Source organism: Equus asinus, chromosome 1, assembly GCF_041296235.1.
Source record: "Equus asinus isolate D_3611 breed Donkey chromosome 1, EquAss-T2T_v2, whole genome shotgun sequence".
NCBI classification, from domain to species: Eukaryota; Metazoa; Chordata; class Mammalia; order Perissodactyla; family Equidae; genus Equus; species Equus asinus.
This window is the reverse complement of record NC_091790.1, coordinates 164,518,792-164,532,559: the sequence shown is the minus strand read 5'-3', so window position 1 is coordinate 164,532,559 and position 13,768 is coordinate 164,518,792. Positions and strand designations below refer to the sequence as shown.

Sequence of the window (13,768 nt, the reverse complement as noted above, 5' to 3'; positions counted from 1 at the left end):
TCCTAGAAGTAAAACTCATAAATGTGTGGTTGCTCACCTTATCACTGGAGTTTTTGACTCTCAAAGTTGTCTATGTTGTGCCTCCAGCAATTCATCAATTACAGTTCAGGTTTTTTTTACTCTCCAACTGGTTCACATGGAGGTTTCTGCTCAGGGGTTTCTGTTCCAGTAAGTTGTGATTCTCTGTATTTTCCTGTGAATCTTTCCAATTTGGGGTGCAGCAGTTTGCCCTGTGACCTCACTTCTCTTATGGATCTAAGAAGAGTTGTTGATTTTTCAATTTGTCCAGTTTTTTATTATTAGGATGGAGTGGCAACTTACAAGCTTTTAACATGCTAAACTTGGAAACCTTGTATTTCATTTTTATTCAGTTCAGTGGATATTTTTTTATTTCCCTTGAGACTTCCTATTTGATCTGTGGGTTTTTTAAAATTGAATTTTTTTAGTTTCCAAGTGTTTGGAGATTTTCTTTTTATCTTTGTTATTAATTTATAGCTTAAATTCATTGTGTCTATACTTTGTTTCATTTAAAATTTGTTGACGTTTGTTTTACAGGACAGAATGTGGTCCATCTTGATATATATTCTGTGGGCTCTTGAAAAAAATGTGTATTGTGCTGCTTTGGGGTAAAGTATTTTATAAATGTTGATTAGATCCTGTTAAGTGATGGTGGTGGTAGTATTTTCTCAACCCTTGCTGATTTTTTTGTCTAGTTCTTCTATTAATTGTTGAAAGAGGAATGCTGAAGCCTCCAACTATAATTGTGGATTTGTCCATTTCTCCTTTTAGGTCTATCAGTTTTTCTTCACATATTTTTAGCTGTGTGTTTAGTCAATATGCATCTAGGATTCCTATGTCTTTTTGGATTTTTATCATTATAAAATAACCCTCCCCACTTCGCTTGTAATTTTGTTTGTTCTGAGTCTAATTTTTCTGGTATTAACATAGTTACTTCTTTCCTTTGATTAATGCGTGCATAATATATTTTTTTCCATCCATCTACTTTCAGTCTGCCTTTATCATTATATTTGAGGTGAGTTTCTTGCATAGTTGAGTCATATTTTTAATCCAGTCTGTCAATCTCTGTCTTTTAATTGGTGTATTTTACCACTTATATTTAATGTAATTATTAATATGTTTGAGCTTAAGTCTATTTTTTATTTTCTGTTTGTTCTTGGTTTTTTATTTCTCTGTTTTCTTTATTTTGTCTTCCTGTGGGTTATTTGAATGTTTTTAGGATTCTATTTTGATTTATTGGTAGTTTTTTAATATATCTCTTTGTGTAACTTTTTTAGTGGTTGTTGTAGCTATTCCATTATATGTATGTAGCTTATTACAGTCTACTACTATTGTCATTTTATTAGTTCAAATGCAATGTAGAAACCTTACTCCCTTTATGCTTTCTTCTTTATAACATAATCATCTTAAATATTTCCTCTGCATCCATTTAAAACCATATCAGATAGTTATGTGACGTTTATTTTAGCCATCAAACTTAATTTTAAAAACTGGAGAGGAGAAGGAAAGTCTACTTTATTTTACCCGTTTTTTAAATTTCTTCCTTCCTGATGGTCCGTGATGCCTTCTTTCATCATTTCAGTTCTGTTTAGAGAATTTTCTTTAGCAATTCTTTTATGGTAGGTCTGCTAGCAACATATTTTCTTAGTTTTTTTCATCCTTCATGTCGAGTTCCCTTCATTTTCTGAAAGCTGTTTTAGTTGGATATAAAATTCTGGGTTGATAGTTTTTTCTTTTCAGCATTTGACAAATGTGCCACTTCATTCTGGCCCTCCATGGTTTCTGATGAGAAATCTACTGTCAGTTGAATTGTTTTTCTCCCTTAGGTAAGGTTTTTTTCTTCCTTGTTGCTTTCAATATTTTTTTCTTTTTTCATTTTCGCAAGTGTTCAAAAGTAAGATGTTTAGAACTTTCAAAGTGTGATGTGTCATGGTGTGGATTTCTTTTATTTATCCTATTTTTGGTTTCCCTTTCTCCTCTACTTTCAGGACTCCAGTGACACAAATGTTAGATCTTTTGTTATAGTCCCACAGATTCCTAGGGAACTATTTTATTTTTCTTTATTTCATTTTTATCTTATTTTTTATTATTGTTTTCAGTCTTTTGCTCAGATTGAGTAATTTCTGTTGTTCTATCTGCCAGTTCACTGATTATGTTCCTCTGTCCCCTTCATTCTACTGTCATGCCCATCCATTGAGTTTTTATTTTGGTAATTGTATTTTTAAGTTCTGAAACTTTCATCTGCTTCCCCTTTATTCTATTTGTTTGCTAAATAAGACTTTCTGTTTCTTTTCTAAGACATTCTATTTTTTCATTTGTTTCAGGCATATTCCTAATTGCTCACTGGAGCAATCATTCTAATATTTTTGTCATCTCATTGTTGGCATATGTTGATTTTTTTCATTCAGTTTGAGATCTTTCTGATTCTTGGTACGATGAGTGATTTTCAATTGAAATCTGGATGTTTGAACATTATTATTTTTTTTTTTTTTAAAGATTTTATTTTTTCCTTTTTCTCCCCAAAGCCCCCCCGGTACATAGTTGTATATTCTTCGTGTGGGTTCTTCTAGTTGTGGCATGTGGGACGCTGCCTCAGCGTGGTCTGATGAGCAGTGCCATGTCCGCGCCCAGGATTCGAACTAACGAAACACTGGGCCGCCTGCAGCGGAGCGCGCGAACTTAACCACTCGGCCACGGGGCCAGCCCCTTGAACATTATTTTTTGAAACCGGATCTTAGTTAAACCTTTGTTCTACTTGGCTTCCTCTAGCACCAGTCCTACAAAGGAAATAGAGAGTGCCTGCCATCTTGTTACTGCCATGCAAGTTCCCCTCCTGGCCTCTGTTGACCCCAAGATGGGGGTGCTCCTCATTACTGCTGGGTGGGACAGGAGTTCTGACTCACCATGTGGTCTCTGCTGACAACATGGTGGGGATGGCTTCATTACCACTGGATGGTAATGAAAGTGTTGACTCTTCACTAGGCCTCCTCTGACATTACCCCATTGAGAAAGGGAAGAAATAACTCATTGCTGGTTGGGGTGGAAGTCTAGGCTCCCCACGTAGTCTCTACTGACACCATGGGGTTGGAGGGCTCTCTATTTGGCCTTCTGTTACACCATCCTAGTGGGTGGGTTTAGGTGACTCATTAAAGCCTAGAGAAGGTTGAAGTCTAGATTCCCCATTTGACCTTTATTGGTGGGAATGGGACCACAGTTTTTTTCTGTGGTGTTTGGTTGGAACAGAGATATTTTTGTCTAAAAGTTTTCTGTATTCCTAGGCTGCCCCTTTCTTGGTCCTTTGGCTAGAGAGCAGGTTGTTATTGGTCCTTTTTGTGTCTGCACCCATTGGTGTTTCTGGTTGCCAAGTTCTGAACTCCAAATCTGAGAAAATGAGGCAAAAGGAAAGTCCAGGGAACTCATCATTGTGTCGTTCCTTGGGTCTTGAGATCCCTAGCTAGTTTGCCTTCTTCTCTCTGCCTTGTAGAGTCTTCTTATGTTTGATTTATATAATTCCTGGGAGTTTTAGTTGTACTTGGAGAAGCAGGGAAAAGTAACATCTACTCCATCTTCCCCAAAGCAGAAATTTGCATTACTTAAATATTTATATATTGTTTTTTTGTTTTCATGCAGTTCAAGTTATTTTCTAATTTCCCATGTGATTTCTTCTTGGACTTATTGGATGTTTAATGTCATGTTTAATTTCCAAGTACTTGAGGGTTTCCCAGATTTCTTTCTTTTTTTGTTTTCTAAATAAGTACTTTTCAATGTAATTTGTCACAGTAACAATTGTATAGCACAGACCTGGCTAAGATCTAAGATGAAGGAAGCCATTGTCTGCACCAACTTTCTGTATATCCCAGTTTACTCTTCAGAGATGCTCTTCTGTTCTTATTTCCTCTGAGGATTATCTGTATAACTCTGTTGTAAATGCAAAAGTCAAAAAGACAAAAAACCCATTTCTTGAGTCTTCAACTTTAGTTATGGTTGACTTTGTGTAATAAGATGAGGGTTTAGCTTATTACACTAGCTCCATTTCTCCCAGTGTTTGATAATTATAATTTTTAGTTTTTTGATTATTTTTGGAACTTTATGTAATAAAATCTATTTCTTGTTCTATTAATTTCCAACAGTATGGTCTCAAAGACTTCAGCTAATGTTTTCTTTTTACTTATTCAAAAATATTTATTGAGTAATTAGCACAGTTTTCACTTTCTTTGATGTTATGAAAGGTAACCATGATAATGTAGTTCAGTTGTTTTTAAAACTTGATAGCATTATAAAGGACAAGGCAACAGGAGTTGTTCACTCTTATTTTCACACTGCATGAATACAATATGGAAAAGATGTAGATTTGCTTGCAATCTTATGTAGTACTTCAGTGTTGAAGCGAATGTCCATACTTTTTGTGTTCATAAGGAAATTAATTTCTCATCTAAAGCTAAAAATGGAAGTTTGGAACAATATGTTTTGGAAAGGCAAAAGCATTTAATGCTTACTATATGCTAGCACTAATATATAAGCTCTAATCTCTCATCACTCTTGCAAGATGGTTATTGTTAACCTCATTTTAGAGATGAGGTGGCTGAGGTTTAGAGGTTGGCGTATTACTTCAGGCCATAGAAACCATAACTTGCAGTCAGAATTTGAGTTTACTTCTAACTTCAAAGATGTGCTCTTCTGCTATATCAAGCTACATCCCGGAAAGGAGTATAATTCTAGATTTAGCACATACATTTAATATGGTGATTTTTTGTACGTGTATGGTAAATACACAAGAATATAAATTAACAAATTTTAGCAGAAGGTCAGTTTTATAAAATTAAGTGATAAAATAGTAAATCTGTACTTTTGGATATGAAAAGGTGTTTGTGATGTTGTTTAGTGATGTATATTACTTTAACATTTTATAGTACATAACATTATATAATATTGAATAACTCTGACTGTGTGTTTTTGTATGCCTAGGGTGAGACTGGAAGGATGATCACCAAAATATTAAAAGTAGTTAGTTCTAGGTGGTTTTTACTTTCACTTGGAACACTTTATTCTTTTCCTTTCTTCTCCCAATGATCCTGCATTATTTTTTCCAAATCTGTAAAATTATTTTTAAAAAGTCTTTCAGGCATGAGCATTTTATCTTGTTTGTAATTTTTTTTGTTGTTCTTTTCCTTGTCTTTAAACTTTTTAAAATGGATTGCAGAATTGGTTAATTAAATCTGATTGGTCAAAGTTTTAATGGGCACAGGAGCTGTTACTCCATATGCAGTTGGTTTTATGTTTTGTAGGCTATGAAGAAAATAATTTCAAGGACTTAAATGAAATGTTATGAAATATTTCTGTAAATCTTTGCGTTTTGCTATTAATAGCCATCATATTTTAATTATATACTTTTATACTATTTTAGAGCTACTATTATTTATATTACAGAGTTAATTATAGGAGTATATTACAGAGATTTTGATCACTGCATAAATGTTTGTAGATGTGCGTTACTCAGTAATATACAACTTTATAATGTGTGTGTGTGTATATATAATTTTAAAATGACTATTTCCCAAATGAAATGATTTAAATAAATTTGTCAAAATTTATAATGTCAAAGACAATCATCATAAAATGGTATTTTGGGGGCCAGCCCAGTGGCACAGCGATTAAGTTCACATGTTATGCTTCCATGGCCCGGGGTTCACTGGTTCGCATCCCAGGTGTGGACCTATGCTCCACTTCTCAAGCCATGCTGTGGCAGGTGTCCCACATATAAAGTAGAGGAAGCTGGGCACGGATGTTAGCTCAGGGCCCATCTTCCTCAGCAAAAAGAGGAGGATTGGTGGCAGATGTTAGTGCAGGGCTAATCTTCCTCAAAAAAAATGGTATTTTGGAAAAATTATTGTGAAGATAATCTTTTTTCCTCCAGTGTCTCTTTCTGTTTCTGTCTTTTGTAGGTGATAATAGCCTTCTGGTATCGCACAATTGTGGGACTGATGAATTTCATTGGGCTAGAAACTAAGACCTGCTGGAATGTTACCAGAATAGGACCTGTAAATGAAGTTCAAAGCTGTGAAGGCATGTTTCTTCCTAAAATGCTGCTGTGCTGTCATTAATGTTTACATAAACATTTTGTAATATTATAACTCATTTTAAGAATTATTGTAAACTGCTGTGATTTATTTTTTTCCTTTAAAGCAATTTAGAACTGACTCATCTAAAAGAGTATTTACCCTTTCAAGTAATTATCTGAGAAGGCTATGTGCTTACTAATATGAGTATTAATTTGGAATTTAATTTTAATATTGATATACCTCAATGTAAGGCAATCCTGAATATGTCGTTCTTCCATTTCAGAAAAAGAAGATAGAAAAAAAGGTTTTGGGGTAGCTTGAATATATAAATTTAAGGAATGTAGAATAGTCGTATGTCTTCCTGTGATAGCTAATATAAAAATTTAGTTATGCATACGTATTTAAAAATCAGATATATGATAATACATTGATTTAGAACTATTCTTTTTTTATACTCTCACAGTCTATAAATAGCTCTAATCAAACTCTTCATTTGCATCCTATACACTGGTATCTTTGTCAAAGACCCGCTTTTTGAATCATATAACAGTTTTCCATGATCTGCAATTATCACTTCTGTTTAAGATGTTTGCAGTTTAGCTCTTTTACAATCTAAGTATGAAGCTGTCCTTTGAAACTCTTATTTAAAGTCACATATATTTGCATAACATTTACACACAGGTTTTTTTTTTCCTTTATTTCTTCATATTCTTTACAACATCACTGCTTACTACATTTTACAAATATATATATTTTTTCTTTTTGGTGAGGAATATTGGCCCTGAGCTAACACCTGTGCCAGTCGTCCTCCACTTTGTATGTGGGGTGCTGCCACAGTGTGGCTTGATGAGCAGTGTATAGGTCTGTGTTCGAGGTCTGAAGCTGTGAACCCTGGGCCACTGAACCAGAGCGTGCACGCTTAACCACTACACCACCAGGCCAGCCTCCATAAATATATTTTTATAGACTTGTTTACAATAATATTAAACTCTTAGAATATATACTAAATCTGTATTTCTGTATTTCCCTTACATTTTTACTGATTCCCTCAGGTGATTTTTATAACATCTAAAATAGCGTTGATGGAAGATATTTGAGGGGCAATTAGACTTTTTTTTTTGTACAAAGTAAAGGAATCAAGAAAATACCTCCTAAAATGAGAGACTTTGTAATGACTCAGTCAGGTTAGAAGGTATAACCTTTTCTGAGGGATGGGGAAAATCACCTTATGTATGTACATATATGGTATTTATTAAGTTGCCACTAAGTAATAGGTTAGTGTTGGCACTTGGGACCCCAAGATGAACCAGGTACACATGGGGCTTTACCCACGAAGAGTTGATACATAAGAGGGATGGATGTTAGTGGTTACAACTGTGATGGATATTAGAAATAATAAGGTTGCTGAGGTTAGGAGTTAGGGAGGAGAAGTGTTTTAAGAATAGAGACCAGTGTATTCAAAAGTCCTGAGGCAAGAGAGAACTGAGAGAAGGCTAGACTTCCTGGAGCAGAGAGATGGGGAAGAAAAAATGGTGTGAAATGATGCTAGGAATGTAAGCAAGGGTCAGATAATGAAGGGCCATTTGCTGGTTAAGGGTTTTGTACTTTATTCATTGAAGAATTTTAACAGATTTGCATTTTTAAAACATTATTTTGGCAGTTAAATGGAAAACATACTAGTAAAGGACAAAGGTGGGTTCACTGAGGCCAGTTAGGAGATTTCTTGTGCTCTCAGCAAGTGATAGCCGGGAAGTGCATGGATTGGAGAGAGATTTTTGGAAGCAGAGTTGATGAGATTTTTAATTGTTTGATGGGTGAGGGGTAGGAGGATGAAGTCACGTAACTCTGGTTTCTGGCTTAAGTAAATGAATCCCTTTGAAAGGTAAGAAACATTTTAAAAGTAGCAGGTTTGAATTGCCACATTAGTTTGAAGTACCTGAGAGACCTCAAAGTGGAGATGTCAAGTGGCTACCTGCAATACACATACAGGAATAAGAAGAAAGTTCTGGGCTGAGTATAGATTTCTAGTAATCTATATCTAGTATGTAGATCTATATCTATATCTAGTATGTAGATGATCATTGGAACCATGGAAGTGGAAGAATTTCCTTAAGGAGAATATGCAGACTGAGAAAAGAAGGGGGCATATGACAGAGCCTATGGTCGTCCGACGCTGAAGGGGAGTGTGTAAAGGAAGTTATTAGGACAGACTGAAAAGGAATGGTTAGAGAAGTAGAAGGAATCAGAAAGGCTAGTCTTAAGATCTTGGCTCTACCAGTTTACAGCTAAGTAACTTTTGGCAAATTACCTAAGTTTTCTATGTTCTATATTCTCAACCATTAAAAAAAAGTATTTTTATGCCCACTGATCTCATGGATGTGTTCTGAGAATTATGTGAGATGATGATTGTAAAGCACCTAGTAGACTCTGTGTTTTATATATATATATATAGTGTTGTATGTGGGATATATTAAGTATTAAGGTTCTGGGTATATATAATAATGGATCAAATAACTAGATTTTCTCATATAGACTAAACCTACTTCTTGACGTCAGGGGCCATATCTCACTTACTCTAGAGCCTAGTGAAAGATAAAAATAATGCAGTGGATTTTCTCTTGTCATTCATCGAGTGACTCTAGAGACACTTCTAGATACTGAACAACAGCAGCTTCACCTAAATAACGTGAAGCACCAACTAATCATTACAGTATAATAATGCTTCATAAGAGTAAAGTATAAATGTAACTACAATAAAGTATAAAGTATAAATGTAATTAATAACACTTCTTGGAAGTGGGAAGTACTAATGTAACTATTAAATAGAGAGCAATCTGAAAAGCAAATGCTTTCAGCAAGTTCATGAGCTCTTGATTACAAAGCACTGAGATAATTATGCCCAATTGCTTTATAGTCATTTATTCATTAAATATTTAATAATGTTTGTTTTTTTCAAGGATTTGGAGACCCTGCTTACTTTTATGTTGATGTGATTTTTATTTTAAATGGACTAATGATGGGATTGTTCTTCATATATGGTGCATACCTGAGGTAAGACTACTGTATTAAAAAATCTTTCAGTGGGCTTGTAAGGACTGGCTGACGTTTGTTGATTAAATGAAAAGGATAGTAATGAGATTAATTAATTAACAGTAGGAAAATTTGTAGATTTATTTTTTTAGAAGCTTAACCAATGTCATGCAGCCAGAAACTAGAGCTATCACTAAAATAATACCTTAAAGCCCTCTTTTTTATTTTATTTTATTAAGGTCATGAAAGTTTATAACTGTGAAATTTCAGTTGTACATTATTATTTGTCAGTCACCGTATATATGTGTCCCTTTACCCCTTATGCCCACCCCCGAATCCCTTTGCCCTCTGATAACCACTAATCTGCTCTCTTTGCCCATATGTTTATCTTCTATATATGAGTGAAATCATATGGTATTTTTCTTTCTCTGCCTAGCTTGTTTCACTTAACATAATCCCCTGAAGTTCCATCCGTGTTGTTGCAAATGGGACGATTTTGTCCTTTTTATAGCTGGGTAGTATTCCATTGTGTGTATATACCACATCTTTATCCATTCATCAGTCCGTAGGCGCTTGGGTCGCTTCCACGTCTTGGCTGTTGTGAATAATGCTGTGATGAACATAGGGGTGCATAAGTCTCTTTGAATTGTTGATTTCATGTTCTTTGGATAAATACCCAGTAGTGGGATAGCTGGGTTGTATGGTATTTCTATTTTTAGTTTTTTTAAAAATCTCCATACTGTTTTCCGTAGTGGCTGCACCAGTTTGCATTTCCACCAGCAGTGTATGAGGGTTCTGTTTTCTCCACAACATCTCCAACATATGTTGTTTTTTGTCTTGGTGATTATAGCCATTCTAATGGATGTAAGATGATATCTGTGTAGTTTTGATTTGCATTTCCCTGATTATTAGTGATGTTTAACATCTTTTCATGTGTTAAAGGCCTCCTTTTTATCTATGTAGATATTTTTTAGCTAATTAAGATTCCTTAAAGTTTTTAATGAAAATACCTCTATGTCCTGTGTAAAATTATTATAACATTAGAGGAAAACTTTGGTTGGCATTAGTAGCAGATTATTTCTAATTTTAGTCTCTGTACATGTGTAATTAAGAAAGCAGTAAAAGAATGTCTATCGTGTGGCAAACGCTTATATTTGATAGCTTATCTTTCTTGATAACAGTACCACAATTTTGTTTAGGGTAGCAGTATGCCCAATCTCAGGTGAAAGGTTGAAGTTAACTATGACAATCATGTATTCTGCTTCCCACTCTCCATTGTGTCTTGGGATAGCCATATGAGCCACCTTTTTCAGTGAAAAATAAGGTAAAGTCAGCCTTGGTGTCACCTAGGAAAGCACTTGCTGTTCTCATGAAAGGATAGACTCAGATTCCCCTTCTCTGTTTCTTCCCACTTTTACTTGGATGTCATACTTGGAGCTGCTGCAGTTGTCTTGAGACCATGAGGCCATAAGCATAGCACATATGTCTGCTCTAGCATCGTTGTGCTGCTGAACCATTGCCAACAGACACTTATCTTTCATTTTCTTGTTGAATGATATAATAAAAATCCATATTATTTAACGCACTTTTGTCAGATTTTCTGTTTCTTAAGCAGAATACGTGCCTAACTGAATCATCAGCTTTCTTTACAGTGTTATGCTTGAACCACACAACATTTAAAGTGGAAAATCTAGATTTAATCTTTCAACAAGAACTTATTGAGTTTTCATAGGGTTTATGTCTATTGCGATTAATTTATATGCACCCCTTGTTTTAGGAACTTTTCAGCATAAAAATCTTAGCATAGAATCAATGAAAAATTGTGACATATTCAACATTGTACCAGATCTCCTATCTAGCCCAGTAGGTCAAGAAACAGTAGTAGTAAGTATAAAGATTGGAAAACTTGCAAAAAGGAAACAAGCTTCCTTACAGGCAGAACACATGATTTTATGTTGAAAATTCAAAAAATCTATGAGTAAAGGATTAAAATAGTAAGAAAATTTATAATGTTACTGGACCCAAAAATTAGTGCACAGACATTGTAAATCTATACTTTTAGCATCAAACAGAAAATGAAATTTTAAAAAGATGCCATTTAGAATACATTGAAAGCATGAAGATAAATCTAACAAAACATATATATGACCTCTATGTGAAAAATGTAAAGCTTTATTGAGAGACATTTAGGAAGATCTAAATAAATAGAAGAACATACCATGTTCACAGATTACAAGACTCACTGTTAAAACAATGGGAGTTATCCTAATTGATTTATAGATTCAATACCTCACCAATTTTGTTGACCTTGATAAACTGATTTTAAAATTATTTAGAAATGCAAAGGGTCTAAAACAGTTAAGATATTCTTGAAGAAGATAAGAGGATTTGTTTTATATTAATCATTTCTGTATTATAAAGCTAATGTAAATAAGATAATGTGATATTGGCATATGGATCAACAAATAGATCATTGGAATAAAGTAGAGCCCAGAAACAGAAACATACATGTAAAGACACTTGATGTATGACAGAGCAGATATTGCAGATCAGTGGGTAAGGATAGGCTTCTCAATAAATGTTGCTGGGATAATTGGGAGATCATATATAACAAAGAGAAGTTGGAGCTATCTGAAAAACAAATTCTAGTTGGATTAAAACATCAAATATGAAAGACAAAATTATGTTTAGAATGTTATATAGGAGAAGATCATCAGTAACTTGGGATAAGAGAGGATTTCTTTCTTTTTTTTTTTTTTTGGTGAGGAAGATTTTCCCTGAGCTATCATCCATTGCCAGTCCTCCTCTTTTTTTTTGCTTGAGTAAGATTAGCCCTGAGCTAACATCTTTGCCAGTCTTTCTCCACTTTGTATGTGGGATGCCTCCAGAGCATGGCTGATGAGTGGAATATGTCCGCGCCCAGGATCCGAACCTATGAACCCAGGCTGCAGAAGTGGAGCATGCAGAACTTTAACCACTTGGCCACTTGGCCACTGGACCGACCCCAGAAAGGATTTCTTAAACAGGGTATAGAAGTCCAACTATAAAGAAAAAAAACTGATAAATTCAATGAAAAGAATTTAAGTTTGTCAAGACATAATAGAATGAAAAGATAAGCCACAAACTGGGAAAAGATATTGCAAAGCATATACCCAACATAGTTTCCAGACATCACATTCATTAATTTGACAAATATTTATTGAATGCCTATTGTGACCATAAACACTATTCTAGATGCTGGGAATATAAAACAGTCTTTGTCCTTGTGGAGTTTATATTCAGGGGGTAGACAAAGACTAAGAAGACAGACAACCCAATAGAAAAATGGACAAGATGCTTATGAACAGACGTTTCCCAGAAGAGGAATTTCAAATTACCAATAAACATATGAAAGTTGGCCACTATTATTAGTTATCGGGAAAATACACATTTAAATCACAATGAGATACTATTTTACATCTACTAGACTGGCAAAAGGAACTTTTATCCATGGCAAGTGAACATAAATTAGTACAATTATTTTGGAAAAACAGCATGCATTATCAAGTAAATTGAAAATGTAGATATCTTATAACTCAACAATTCCAACTTAAAGTATATATTCCTAAGAAACTCTTGCACATGTACATCAGGAAATATGTACAAGAATATAGCAGCATTGTTTATAATAGCTCTAAAGTGGAAACAGCTCAAATGTCCATCAATAGAAAAATGTACATATTGTAGTTTATTAATGTAGTGGAAGACTATACAACACTGAGAATGAATGAGCTACGTCTACATGCATCAACGTGGATGAATCTTACAAATATAATGTTGAATGAATGAAGGCAGGCACAAAATTAAAAAAATACTGCATACTTCCATTTGTATAAAGTTTAAAAACAGATTAAAGTAAATGATAGTATGGTATGTATATAGAAGTGTTTTTATTGATACAATAGCTGTCTCGAGGTGGCAAGTGGGGACTAAGGGTGTGATCAATTTTCTATTTCAGTGACATATTGTGTTACAAGGATGTTCACTTTGTAATTCTATGAACTATATAGAAATTTTTATGCACTTTATGTATGCCATATAGGAAAAATATATTTTATATAAGCTTATCATGGTATTTTGAGGGCAAAGGATTATTGTGAAATTATGTTGACAGGCTTTAAAATGTTCTATTCTTGAAAGTAGTCTGTATTTTTTATGCTTCTTTTTGTTTCTTTTGTGAGGAAGATTGGCCGTGAGCTAACATCTGTGCCAGTCTTGCTCTACTTTATGTGGGATGCCACCACAGTGTGGCTTGACGAGCAGTGCTAGGTCTGTGACTGGGATTCGAATCTGTGAACCCTAGGCCACCAAAGTGGAGCGCACAAACTTAACCACTGTACCACTGGGCTAGCCCCTCATATGCTTTTTTTTAAAATATGGAAAATGTTACACAAAACTAAAACTTTTTTTAAATTAGTATTTTTCATTGGGAGAGCTACCCAAGAGATGATAGTTTTTTCTAAATTGGTTACGCAGTTCTGCAATATCAAATACGTTACTGGACTCCAGGCTTTAAGACGAATATGTAGATAAAACAAGTGTGGGCTATAGAAATGTCACTAAAACCAAGAGGAGATTGGAAACTATGGCATATGAGAAACAAAAGAAATAGCAAATCAGGG

General features: G+C 34.4%; 1 protein-coding gene across 1 annotated transcript in view; it reads left to right on the top strand.

The window, feature by feature from the left end:
- Positions 1-13,768, top strand: part of DPY19L2 (dpy-19 like 2) — a 108,937-nt gene that overhangs the window by 23,826 nt on the left and 71,343 nt on the right. The window contains exons 6-7 of the mRNA XM_014838759.3: positions 5,961-6,081; positions 9,035-9,128. Coding sequence (XP_014694245.2) covers positions 5,961-6,081; positions 9,035-9,128 — 215 coding nt within the window. The remainder of the gene's footprint in view (positions 1-5,960; positions 6,082-9,034; positions 9,129-13,768) is intronic.